Here is a 15,000-nt window from a genome sequence, read left to right on the forward strand (position 1 = left end):
CGACTCTTGCGCCGGCGCAAATCTAACATGTGTTGGTCTGAGCGTCCTCTCACATTCCCTTTAAGAGCCGGCGCGCTTGTTCCACGGCGGATTGCTATTATAACGGCGGATCGCTATTATAACGGCGGATTGCTATTATAACGGCGGATTGCTATTATAACGGCGGATCGCTATTATAACGGCGGATTGCTATTATAACGGCGGATTGCTATTATAACGGCGGATTGCTATTATAACGGCGGATCGCTATTATAACGGCGGATTGCTATTATAACGGCGGATCGCTATTATAACGGCGGATTGCTATTATAACGGCGGATTGCTATTATAACGGCGGATCGCTATTATAACGGCGTATTGCTATTATAACGGCGGATCGCTATTATAACGGCGTATTGCTATTATAACGGCGGATTGCTATTATAACGGCGGATCGCTATTATAACGGCGTATTGCTATTATAACGGCGGATTGCTATTATAACGGCGGATTGCTATTATAACGGCGGATCGCTATTATAACGGCGGATTGCTATTATAACGGCGGATCGCTATTATAACGGCGGATTGCTATTATAACGGCGGATCGCTATTATAACGGCGGATTGCTATTATAACGGCGGATTGCTATTATAACGGCGGATCGCTATTATAACGGCGGATCGCTATTATAACGGCGGATCGCTATTATAACGGCGGATTGCTATTATAACGGCGGATTGCTATTATAACGGCGGATTGCTATTATAACGGCGGATCGCTATTATAACGGCGGATTGCTATTATAACGGCGGATCGCTATTATAACGGCGGATTGCTATTATAACGGCGGATCGCTATTATAACGGCGGATCGCTATTATAACGGCGGATTGCTATTATAACGGCGGATTGCTATTATAACGGCGGATCGCTATTATAACGGCGGATCGCTATTATAACGGCGGATCGCTATTATAACGGCGGATCGCTATTATAACGGCGGATTGCTATTATAACGGCGGATCGCTATTATAACGGCGGATCGCTATTATAACGGCGGATTGCTATTATAACGGCGGATTGCTATTATAACGGCGGATCGCTATTATAACGGCGGATCGCTATTATAACGGCGGATCGCTATTATAACGGCGGATCGCTATTATAACGGCGGATCGCTATTATAACGGCGGATCGCTATTATAACGGCGGATTGCTATTATAACGGCGGATCGCTATTATAACGGCGGATTGCTATTATAACGGCGGATCGCTATTATAACGGCGGATCGCTATTATAACGGCGGATTGCTATTATAACGGCGGATCGCTATTATAACGGCGGATTGCTATTATAACGGCGGATTGCTATTATAACGGCGGATCGCTATTATAACGGCGGATCGCTATTATAACGGCGGATCGCTATTATAACGGCGGATTGCTATTATAACGGCGGATTGCTATTATAACGGCGGATTGCTATTATAACGGCGGATTGCTATTATAACGGCGGATCGCTATTATAACGGCGGATCGCTATTATAACGGCGGATCGCTATTATAACGGCGGATCGCTATTATAACGGCGGATCGCTATTATAACGGCGGATCGCTATTATAACGGCGGATTGCTATTATAACGGCGGATCGCTATTATAACGGCGGATCGCTATTATAACGGCGGATCGCTATTATAACGGCGGATCGCTATTATAACGGCGGATAGCTATTATAACGGCGGATTGCTATTATAACGGCGGATCGCTATTATAACGGCGGATCGCTATTATAACGGCGGATCGCTATTATAACGGCGGATCGCTATTATAACGGCGGATCGCTATTATAACGGCGGATCGCTATTATAACGGCGGATCGCTATTATAACGGCGGATCGCTATTATAACGGCGGATCGCTATTATAACGGCGGATTGCTATTATAACGGCGGATTGCTATTATAACGGCGGATCGCTATTATAACGGCGGATCGCTATTATAACGGCGGATTGCTATTATAACGGCGGATTGCTATTATAACGGCGGATTGCTATTATAACGGCGGATTGCTATTATAACGGCGGATCGCTATTATAACGGCGGATCGCTATTATAACGGCGGATCGCTATTATAACGGTGGATCGCTATTATAACGGCGGATTGCTATTATAACGGCGGATTGCTATTATAACGGCGGATTGCTATTATAACGGTGGATTGCTAATATAACGCCGGATCGCTATTATAACGGCGGATTGCTATTATAACGCCGGATCGCTATTATAACGCCGGATCGCTATTATAACGGCGGATTGCTATTATAACGGCGGATTGCTATTATAACGGTGGATTGCTAATATAACGGCGGATTGCTATTATAACGGTGGATTGCTATTATAACGCCGGATCGCTATTATAACGGCGGATTGCTATTATAACGGCGGATTGCTATTATAACGGCGGATTGCTATTATAACGGTGGATTGCTAATATAACGGCGGATCGCTATTATAACGGCGGATTGCTATTATAACGGCGGATCGCTATTATAACGGCGGATTGCTATTATAACGGCGGATTGCTATTATAACGGCGGATTGCTATTATAACGGCGGATTGCTATTATAACGGCGGATTGCTATTATAACGGCGGATCGCTATTATAACGGCGGATCGCTATTATAACGGCGGATCGCTATTATAACGGTGGATTGCTATTATAACGGTGGATTGCTAATATAACGGCGGATCGCTATTATAACGGCGGATTGCTATTATAACGGCGGATCGCTATTATAACGGCGGATCGCTATTATAACGGCGGATCGCTATTATAACGGCGGATCGCTATTATAACGGCGGATTGCTATTATAACGGCGGATCGCTATTATAACGGCGGATTGCTAATATAACGGCGGATCGCTATTATAACGGCGGATTGCTAATATAACGGCGGATCGCTATTATAACGGCGGATTGCTATTATAACGGCGGATCGCTATTATAACGGCGGATTGCTAATATAACGGCGGATCGCTATTATAACGGCGGATCGCTATTATAACGGCGGATCGCTATTATAACGGTGGATTGCTATTATAACGGCGGATCGCTATTATAACGGCGGATCGCTATTATAACGGTGGATCGCTATTATAACGGCGGATCGCTAATATAACGGCGGATCGCTATTATAACGGCGGATTGCTATTATAACGGCGGATTGCTATTATAACGGCGGATCGCTATTATAACGGCGGATCGCTATTATAACGGCGGATCGCTATTATAACGGCGGATTGCTATTATAACGGCGGATCGCTATTATAACGGCGGATTGCTAATATAACGGCGGATCGCTATTATAACGGCGGATCGCTATTATAACGGCGGATTGCTATTATAACGGCGGATCGCTATTATAACGGCGGATCGCTATTATAACGGCGGATTGCTATTATAACGGCGGATTGCTATTATAACGGCGGATTGCTATTATAACGGCGGATCGCTATTATAACGGCGGATCGCTATTATAACGGCGGATTGCTATTATAACGGCGGATTGCTATTATAACGGCGGATCGCTATTATAACGGCGGATTGCTATTATAACGGCGGATTGCTATTATAACGGCGGATCGCTATTATAACGGCGGATCGCTATTATAACGGCGGATCGCTATTATAACGGCGGATTGCTATTATAACGGCGGATTGCTATTATAACGGCGGATCGCTATTATAACGGCGGATTGCTATTATAACGGCGGATTGCTATTATAACGGCGGATTGCTATTATAACGGTGGATTGCTATTATAACGGCGGATTGCTATTATAACGGCGGATCGCTATTATAACGGCGGATCGCTATTATAACGGCGGATTGCTATTATAACGGCGGATTGCTATTATAACGGTGGATTGCTATTATAACGGCGGATCGCTATTATAACGGTGGATTGCTATTATAACGGCGGATCGCTATTATAACGGCGGATTGCTATTATAACGGCGGATTGCTATTATAACGGCGGATTGCTATTATAACGGCGGATTGCTATTATAACGGCGGATCGCTATTATAACGGCGGATCGCTATTATAACGGCGGATTGCTATTATAACGGCGGATCGCTATTATAACGGCGGATCGCTATTATAACGGCGGGTTTGCCGGCGCACGGCAGGAGCGGTTCACAGCCGAGGAGACCGGCGTTCTCGTCAGGGCCGTAAAACACAGAGAAGTGACATTGGGGATGATGGAGAAACACACACACATTAGCTTCGGTTAAACAGGCGTATAATAATTTGGGTAAATGTGTAATCTAGATTTATGCCTATTTTTTTTCACATCTTCACGGACACAACAATGATTTCCCTCGTGTGTTAATATTTTTCCTTGTAATAATGTATGATTTGCACAAATGAAAACTGCTGCGTCTGTTTATATTAGAGAATCAAAGTGTGTGTGTTGTTCACACGCTACATAATGGCCAAGCACGCGCGCTTAAAATAGCATCTGACTAACGCGCGGCGCCGCTGTCTTTAGACTGGGTTTCTCCTGGTCAGCGGCGGAGTTGTTTTCTGGAACTGCAGAATATCACCAGGGAACGTTTGCGCCGGAACACACTCCTCTTTTCACTGAACCGCCCCCCCGAGCGCAAGTTCATTCCCTAATTTACCGACGTGCGTCTGTGGAGGGAAGAGTCGCTGTGCGCGGGTGCAGAATAGGAATGATACATGCGTCGTGTACAAAGTCAGTTGCGCTGGTGCAAGATACGGCCCTGAGTCCTCAACTAAGCAAGACAGAGGAAAGGAACCAAAACTCCATCAGTGACAGAATGGAGAACAGCCAGACTCAGTCTCTCGCTCTCCTCTGGCCAACGAACAACAGTGTATGATTATTATTATGATTCAGGAGCACTACAGGTCAGAGGTCAGATCGGATCAGAACATTCACTGAACTAACCCGGATTGGTTTGCGGTGTATGCTTATGATTATGATTATGATTATGAATGTGTGGTTGTTTTGATGCAGCTCTGTCCTGTGCCATCGTTCTCATGGCCATCGTCGTGACGACCATCACCGGCCTGTCGACGTCCGCGATCGCCACCAACGGCTTCGTGCGCGGAGGTCAGCACTTTCATTACAGTTATAATCATTCATAACCATAAACGGGTTTGAAACATGCTCACCAAGGCTGCGTTTATTTGATCAAATACAGTAAAAACAGTGAAATATTATTATAATGTAGATCATCAGTTCTCTATGTGAATATACAGTAAAGTGTAATTTATTCCTGTGATCAAAGCTGAATTTATCATCATTACTCCAGTCTTCAGTGTCACATGATCCTCCAGAAATCAGTGTAATATGAGGATCTGATGCTCACATTTATGATTATTATCAGTGTTAAAAACAGTTCATATTTCTGTGAAAATCGTGATGCATTTTTTTTCAGGATTCTTTGAATAGAAAGTTCAAACAACATTTATTTGAAACAGAATCTCATTATAAATGTTTTTTACAGTCACTTTTGATCAGTTTAATGCGTCCTTGATGAATAAAAGTGTTAATTACTAAATAAAATATATTTAAAAATACTTACTGACCCCAACTTTTACCTCTATTTATATCTAAAACATGATTATTTGTTAGAAAATATGCCAAGAGTTCAAATATAGCTACAGAATTTTTTTTTTAATAAATGGTCAAAATTAGTACGATTTTTGCAGATTAATTAAACTTTGCTTATGCTTTTCTTAAGTGTAATAAACAATCTAATCTTGCTAATTAGATGACTTTTATTTGTAAGCCCTAATGCATAATTATTAGATAATCAATGTGCTTTTCTGAAATATCATTTTGTTATCATATCAATTATATTTAATTTGGTTTTAGAATTGATTTGCTTTTGGAAGAAAAAATTTTTTGCATGGAATTTATCGTGAACTCTTTTATATTATAATTTAGTTATCATATATCAGTTATATTATATGCAGTTAGAATTAGTTTATTTTTGAATAAAAAAAAATGTAAAGATTTTTTTTTTTTTTTTAGTTTATCATTTATTTGTGTATTTTTTGCATTTCATGCAACATTTTTTTCTTACATAAATGAACAAATTCCAACGAAATTAAATATAATTTACATGATTTATGATAATGACATTATAATATAAAAAAGGTTAATGCAAAAAAAAAAATCTTCCAAAAATAAAAGTGTAAAAAACAATTACTAAGTAGTTATTAGTACTGTGTGTTTGAATGTATACATAATGTTGTTGTTGCTGCCGTTCTGTCTTCTGCTCTGCGTGTGTGTGTGAGTCTCAGTCTGATCTGGTGTGTGTGTGTGTGTGTGAGTCACAGTCTGATCTGCTCTGTGTGTGTGTGTGAGTCTCAGTCTGATCTGGTGTGTGTGCAGGCGGCGCGTATTACCTGATCTCCAGGAGTCTGGGCCCCGAGTTCGGAGGGTCCATCGGGCTGATCTTTGCCTTCGCCAATGCCGTCGCGGTGGCCATGTACGTCGTGGGGTTCGCGGAAACTGTCGTCGAACTTCTGGATGTGAGTATGAACGCAAAAGCCTTGCATGAATAGATGATGAAGATTTTTTTTAATGTGCATGTCTTCTACACTGCAAAAAATGCTTTTCTTACTCAGTATTTTTGTCTTGTTTCCAGTCCAAATATAAAACATTTCTTAAATCAAGATGCATTTACTAAAGTAGTAAAATGACATAAGATATTAAGTCCTGTTTTCTGGGGAATTAATAAAAATGAAGTGAGTTTTTGCTTAAAACAAGCAAATGATCTGGCAATGGGGTCAGAAATATAATCTTGTTTCTGTTTGAATTAACATTATTTTTCTGACCCCATCGGCAGATCATTTGCTTGTTTTAAGCAAAAACTCACTTCATTTTGATTAATTCCCCCGGAAAACGGGACATAATTACCCTCAACCCTGTACCTTAGCCCTGAACCGCAACGTTAGAAGAAAAAAAAATCTGTACAAAAAAAAAAAACGTGAAATTTTTTTTTCTAGCACTTTGAGATTAAAGTCGAAATATTCCGATATTAAATAATTTTTCCTCTTTTTTTCACAGATTAAAAAAAAACAATTCCCACAGTTTTTTTGTTTTTTTTTACAGATTTTTTTTTTTTTTTACGTTGCGGTTCAGGGCTTCCGTACATAATATCTTATGTAATTCTACTCATCTAGTAAATGCATCTTGATTCAAGAATTTGTAGATATTTGGACTGGAAACAAGACAGAAACACTGAGTAAGAAAAGCATGTTTGCAGTGTGTTAGGGTGAGCGAGACATGTATGACCCATATAGACTCACTCTTGTAAAGTGTTGTGATGTAAACTGTAAAGTGTTGTGATGTAAACTGTGTTTGTCAGAGTATAGACGCTCTGATGACCGACGAGATCAATGACATCAGGATCGTGGGAACGCTCACGGTGATTTTGCTGCTGGGAATCTCCATCGCTGGCATGGAGTGGGAAGCGAAGGTCCGTGCAGTCCGACATGGGTTCAGATCTCTTCCTGTAGAAGTTATTATTCTCGTGATGGATTGATTATCTTTTGACAGGCCCAGATTGTGTTATTGGTGATTCTCGCGGCGGCAATCGTCAACTACTTCATCGGATCCTTCATCCCTGTGGAGTCCAAGGAACCCAAAGGCTTCTTCAGTTATAACGGTCTCTGCTCGTCTGCTTTCGTTTGATATGAATATGATCAGAATATTAATCTGATGACTCTTTTATACAGTATGGAAAAGTGATATTTAAATTCCCACTGAAGTGCCTTGGATCGCGCAGCTTAGTTTGAAGCGTTGACGTAATTTCCACTGAAACAGGAAGCAAAGGCGGGACTTATTGACTGGCTCCTCCCCCTTTTCAAATAGCCAATAGTGTTTAGTTTCCCTCATAGACTGACAGCACCATTAGAAGCGAATCCGAGCGCTGATGAAACCGAACCGAACACACACATATATATATAACATCTCCAACACATATTGCTTCTGTCACGCTCGCTTTGGTCAGGTGGTGTTTATGGCATAGGGGGCGGAGCTTTAGATTCTCGAGAGCATTTGATTGGACAGAAGATGTGATGTCATAAAAATCCTTGCTCCACTTTAGCAGAAGTGAGAGACTGAAGTTTTGAAGCTCATATCTCCTAAATGTGAACTTTGTCATAGTTTTGGAAGCTTATTTATAACCTTAAGGCTAATATATTCAAACTCTCAGCTAAAAAACGTTATAATAAAAGTTGTATGAAATTAGAATAGTTAATATATAGAGCTACATGCTCTTCATCGCTCATTGTGTTTTTTGGTCGTGCACCTTCGTAATTATTTCACGTGCACGCTATGAGGGAGACAGACTGACATGATCATATAGATGATGCAGAACGCTCCTGATGGTCTGTAACAGGCCTAGATCGTGTTACTGCTGATTCTTCACTCAAAGCTCCGTCGTTCCTGTGTGTGTCCGTCTCTAAGCTGCCATAATGATGGAGAACATGGGTCCAGACTTCAGAGACGAGGAAACCTTCTTCTCAGTGTTTGCCATCTTCTTCCCGGCCGCCACAGGGATCCTGGCAGGAGCAAACATATCCGGAGACCTGGCGGTGAGAGATCATCCTCGCACAACAAGTGATGCACTCACACGCGTGACCCTGAACACACGTGACCCTGAACACACGTGACCCTGAACACATGTGACCCTGAACACACGTGACCCTGAACACACGTGACCCTGAACACACGTGACCCTGAACACACGTGACCCTGAACACACGTGACCCTGAACACACACACATGACCCTGAACACACACACGTGACCCTGAACACACACACGTGACCCTGAACACACACACGTGACCCTGAACACACACACGTGACCCTGAACACACACACGTGACCCTGAACACACACACGTGACCCTGAACACACACACGTGACCCTGAACACACACACGTGACCCTGAACACACACACGTGACCCTGAACACACACACGTGACCCTGAACACACACACGTGACCCTGAACACGCGCGACCCTGAACACACACACGTGACCCTGAACACACACACGTGACCCTGAACACACACACGTGACCCTGAACACACACACGTGACCCTGAACACACGTGACCCTGAACACACGTGACCCTGAACACACACACGTGACCCTGAACACACACTCGTGACCCTGAACACACGTGACCCTGAACACGCGTGACCCTGAACACACACACGTGACCCTGAACACACGTGACCCTGAACACACACTCGTGACCCTGAACACACGTGACCCTGAACACACACTCGTGACCCTGAACACGCGTGACCCTGAACACACACACGTGACCCTGAACACACGTGACCCTGAACACACACGTGACCCTGAACACACACACGTGACCCTGAACACACACACGTGACCCTGAACACACACGTGACCCTGAACACACACACGTGACCCTGAACACACACGTGACCCTGAACACACGTGACCCTGAACACACACTCGTGACCCTGAACACACGTGACCCTGAACACACACTCGTGACCCTGAACACGCGTGACCCTGAACACACACACGTGACCCTGAACACACGTGACCCTGAACACACACACGTGACCCTGAACACACACGTGACCCTGAACACACACACGTGACCCTGAACACACACACGTGACCCTGAACACACACGTGACCCTGAACACACACACGTGACCCTGAACACACACGTGACCCTGAACACACGTGACCCTGAACACACACGTGACCCTGAACACACACGTGACCCTGAACACACACTCGTGACCCTGAACACGCGTGACCCTGAACACACACACGTGACCCTGAACACACACGTGACCCTGAACACACACACGTGACCCTGAACACGCGTGACCCTGAACACGCGTGACCCTGAACACACACGTGACCCTGAACACACACGTGACCCTGAACACACGTGACCCTGAACACACGTGACCCTGAACACACACACGTGACCCTGAACACGCGCGACCCTGAACACACACACGTGACCCTGAACACACACACGTGACCCTGAACACACACACGTGACCCTGAACACACACACGTGACCCTGAACACACGTGACCCTGAACACACGTGACCCTGAACACACACACGTGACCCTGAACACACACACGTGACCCTGAACACACACTCGTGACCCTGAACACACGTGACCCTGAACACGCGTGACCCTGAACACACACACGTGACCCTGAACACACGTGACCCTGAACACACACTCGTGACCCTGAACACACGTGACCCTGAACACACACTCGTGACCCTGAACACGCGTGACCCTGAACACACACACGTGACCCTGAACACACGTGACCCTGAACACACACGTGACCCTGAACACACACACGTGACCCTGAACACACACACGTGACCCTGAACACACACGTGACCCTGAACACACACACGTGACCCTGAACACACACGTGACCCTGAACACACGTGACCCTGAACACACACTCGTGACCCTGAACACACGTGACCCTGAACACACACTCGTGACCCTGAACACGCGTGACCCTGAACACACACACGTGACCCTGAACACACGTGACCCTGAACACACACACGTGACCCTGAACACACACGTGACCCTGAACACACACACGTGACCCTGAACACACACGTGTGACCCTGAACACACACGTGACCCTGAACACACACACGTGACCCTGAACACACACGTGACCCTGAACACACGTGACCCTGAACACACACGTGACCCTGAACACACACGTGACCCTGAACACACACTCGTGACCCTGAACACGCGTGACCCTGAACACACACACGTGACCCTGAACACACACGTGACCCTGAACACACACACGTGACCCTGAACACACGTGACCCTGAACACGCGTGACCCTGAACACACACACGTGACCCTGAACACACGTGACCCTGAACACACACACGTGACCCTGAACACACACACGTGACCCTGAACACACACACGTGACCCTGAACACACACACGTGACCCTGAACACACACACGTGACCCTGAACACACACACGTGACCCTGAACACACGCGACCCTGATATTTAGTAAATGTCCTGCCGTAAATATATAAAACATGTATTTTTGTGAGTGAATGCAGCACAATCGTGAACATAAATGCACAACTTTAAAGGAGATTTTCTCAATGTTTACATTTTTTTGCTCCTCAGATTCCAGATTTTCAATAGTTGTGTCTCGACCAAATATTGTCCTATCCTAACACACCACACATCAGTGGAGAGATTATTTATTCAGCTTTCAGATTATGTATAACTCTCAATTTCAAAAATTCTTTGACCCATGTGACTGGTTTTGTGGTCCAGAGTCACTTATTGACCAAACCAAAAAATTTCAGCCAAAACACAAAACCAAACATAGTTGATTTAATCAAATTTATTTAATAATCAACTCTCAAATAAAAACTGAGTTTTGCAAACCTTTAAAATTAATTTTTTCTACACCAATTTGTTGCTTTATAACCATTTAAACGCTGGCTGTCTTAACTTGTTTTCATTATGAATTTATTCAAGCATGCATTAAATATGGAAGACCACGGGTAAAGTAAAAATATCATGAATGTGTAATATAGTGCATATATGAATCAAAGGCTATATTTCTAGCTGACTATGGAGTATATGGACACTGATGTCTTTTCTGAGGTAAATGTGACGTTTGAAGCTGTTTTATTGACGTCTTTCTGCGGTCGAAACACAGATTGATGGATTATATGAGACATGATTGATTTCAGGAAGTTGTTCTGTATCTTTAATTCCTTCTGATGTTCATGTTTATTTGCTGCTGTAACTAGTAGTGAAGAGGAAGAGATGATCGGTCATAACTTTCACTGTTCGGTCATTAATCTCGGGCCTCTAACCTCATTTTGAACTTCTGGTTGCCGAAATCTCAGTGCGTCACTCTTTTCGAGGATCATATTTGAGATTCTGTGGATTGTTGTGGTCAGATTTTATAAGCGATGATGTTTGTGACATCTGTCCGTCTCTAGGATCCGCAGTCAGCGATTCCCAAAGGAACTCTCCTGGCGATCCTCATAACCGGAGTGGTTTACATCGCCGTCGCCTTCTCTAACGGTACTGTGTTCCTCTGACGGGCTGAAGATACGACCTTGAAGGGATAGTTGACTTTGAAATGAAATGTTGGTGTGTTTTATCTTCCTGAAGTGCATCAAGATGTCGGTGTCTTTGTCTCCGCAGGAGTTTCAATGTTGATATTTTTAGGTCAAGCCGTTCTTGTCTGTCAGTCATATAATGCAGGTCTATAGGCACTGTCTCCAAAAGCATGCAGAGAAAAGTCCACATTACACAATTCCCCATCGTAAGTGCACATTGATGGCCTAAGACACGAAACAAGCGGTTTGTGTGAGAAAACGAACAGTATTTATATAGTTTTTATCTCTTGTACACAACCACGTCCATCTGATCTGTTTACACCGGATTTCTTCCCCGGAAACTAATCTAACCGCCTTCGATTGGACGTTGCATTTTTAAACTCAGCAGAAACGCGTGTGATTGGCTGTACGGCTCAACGTATGCCTTTGATTGGCCTGAACAATGAAGCGAGTCGTGTGTCAAGATAGAAGGCTTACAAACTGGGAATAAGTGAAAACTCAACACTCCCGGATGAGTTCGCGCGAGCTTAGGCCAACAATGTGCACTTACGATGGGGAATTGTGTAATGTGGACTTTTCTCTGCATGCTTTTGGAGACAGTGCCTATAGACCTGCATTATATGACTGACAGACAAGAACGGCTTGACCTAAAAATATCAACATTGAAACTCCTGCGGAGACAAAGACACCGACATCTTGATGCACTTCAGGTAAGATAAAACACACCAACATTTCATTTCAAAGTGAACTATCCCTTTAAGATGTGATTGCTTGTGTTTAAGACTTTGAATGGGTTGGCACCTTCTTATTTATCAACTCTTTTACGTCTCTTTTCATGTATCCTGTCGTCTGGAGTCTCGGATGAGTCGTGACGGTGTGTGTTTGGAGTCTCGGATGAGCCGTGACGGTGTGTGTTTGCTGTATTCAGGCTCGTGTATCGTGCGAGACGCCACCGGCGATGATAACGACACGATCGTGGGCTCGCTGGAGAACTGCACCGACGCTTCTTGCTCGCTCGGATTCGACTTCTCCATCTGCAGAGAGGGAGGCTGCAAGTACGGGCTTCAGAACGACTTCCAGGTGTGTGTGTGTGTGTGTGTGTGTGTGTGTGTGTGTGTGTGTGTGTGTGTGTGTGTGTGACAACAAACACAGGCATAAGATGTTTATTTATTTATTTATTTATATAGCACATTTAATGCAAAAGTGCTTCACAATTACTATAAAACAAAATAGGAGTGCAGAGAGGGCCTTTTTTATTTATTTTTAAATAACTAAATGCATCAAAACATAGACATGATAATGATCAAACACACATCATGAAGATGACCAGGAAGTTTTGCAAGATAAGAAGGGGCAAAATTGTGTAATGCCTTAAAAACAAGTAACAGGATTTTATAGATAATTATTTCTCGAACTGGCAACCATTTCAACCATTTTAGAAACGTGAGTAATTGACTGAAATTTCTCGGCAGCATTCTGTATTTTTTGCCAATGCTTTGTTGTCAATTCCAAGGTAGAGAGAAGCGGAAGCTTTCCTGTAGCTCAGACAGTAGAGCGCTGGCGCTCGCAACACAAAGCTCACGGTTCGATTCCCAGAGGAAGCAAGAACTGATAAGAATGTAAATGTGTAGCTTGAAATACAATGCTTGAAAAAATGTAGTGCATTTGTGAGAAAACTACCGCAGATGTGCTTATATAGTTATCATATTTATATTAGAATGCATATACACTACCAGTCAAAAGATTAGAATAATTAAAGTCCCCCTATAGTCAATCATTTTATCTCTTAAAACTCATCTTTGATCACCAAAATGGCATATTTAACAGTTTTTTCTTTGAAGTAAATGCCTTAAAATATCTTGAATGTAACTCGACACCCTCGCCTCATTTAGTATGCGCGGTTCTATGAATATGCAAATGAGCCCCGCCTCCACTCACTCCCTCACTCAGAGATCCACTGGTGGACGATCACACGTTGATCTGATTGGTCAAGGTAGTGTGTGACGTCAGAAACACCAGCGATTTCAAACCGTGTGTTTGAGACTGTCTTTGGTTCACTGCAGTTTTAAGCAGAAAATACTCAGCAATGCTGTCCACTTATGAACTTACACATGTGTGTGTTAAAGCAGATTAATAACACCACATACACACATAAACTACATTAAACGCTGGATTTACACCACAGGGGGACTTAGTTAATGTGTCTGAAAGAAGTTTTGTTGTGCTCTCTGTGATGTTAATGTTCTGTGTGTGTGTGTTGTGTGTGTGTGTGTTATGTGTGTGTTTCTGTCAGGTGATGAGTTTGGTGTCTGGGTTCGGGCCGCTCATCACCGCTGGGATCTTCTCCGCTACGCTCTCGTCGGCGCTGGCGTCTCTGGTCAGCGCTCCTAAAGTCTTCCAGGTCAGAGTTCACATCCGTCTGTGTGTTTGAGACACTGAGGTCAGAGGTCAACTGAGGCCATGTCCTCACAACATGCAAAACAGGCTTTTCTTACTCTGTATAGCTGATGCTTAAAAAAAGCTAAATTATATGTCAATAGGGTAAAAAAAACAATTCTTAATTCAAACAGAAACATTATATTTAAAAAAAAATATGAATAATAATTTCAATATTTTCATCTTGTCATAATTTTCACCTTTTTATCGACTTTTTTATTCATAATTATGGCTGTTTTCAATAGGTCATGATTTCAGGTTTTCAAAACATATCAGAAAAATAGCTTCATAACGGATGTAAAAATTTACATTTTGAGAACAGATAACTTTGATCCAACGTTTTATTAACGTTTCTAGAAAAACGTTTTG

At 43.3% G+C, this 15,000-nt stretch overlaps 1 protein-coding gene across 4 annotated transcripts in view; it reads left to right on the forward strand.

The window, feature by feature from the left end:
- LOC307012060 (solute carrier family 12 member 2) overlaps nucleotides 1–15,000 on the forward strand; it is a 39,861-nt gene that overhangs the window by 6,859 nt on the left and 18,002 nt on the right. Inside the window, exons 4-11 of one of the 4 annotated variants that reach the window (XM_079638300.1) lie at nucleotides 5,027–5,122; nucleotides 6,413–6,552; nucleotides 7,392–7,502; nucleotides 7,583–7,691; nucleotides 8,495–8,622; nucleotides 12,073–12,157; nucleotides 13,124–13,275; nucleotides 14,489–14,596. In XM_079638300.1, the coding sequence (XP_079494426.1) occupies nucleotides 5,027–5,122; nucleotides 6,413–6,552; nucleotides 7,392–7,502; nucleotides 7,583–7,691; nucleotides 8,495–8,622; nucleotides 12,073–12,157; nucleotides 13,124–13,275; nucleotides 14,489–14,596 (929 nt within the window). The remainder of the gene's footprint in view (nucleotides 1–5,026; nucleotides 5,123–6,412; nucleotides 6,553–7,391; nucleotides 7,503–7,582; nucleotides 7,692–8,494; nucleotides 8,623–12,072; nucleotides 12,158–13,123; nucleotides 13,276–14,488; nucleotides 14,597–15,000) is intronic. The other 3 variants (XM_079638302.1, XM_079638301.1, XM_079638303.1) reach the window with 3 other exon arrangements.

This window comes from Phoxinus phoxinus (assembly GCF_949152265.1).
Source record: "Phoxinus phoxinus genome assembly, chromosome: 15".
NCBI classification, from domain to species: domain Eukaryota; kingdom Metazoa; phylum Chordata; class Actinopteri; order Cypriniformes; family Leuciscidae; genus Phoxinus; species Phoxinus phoxinus.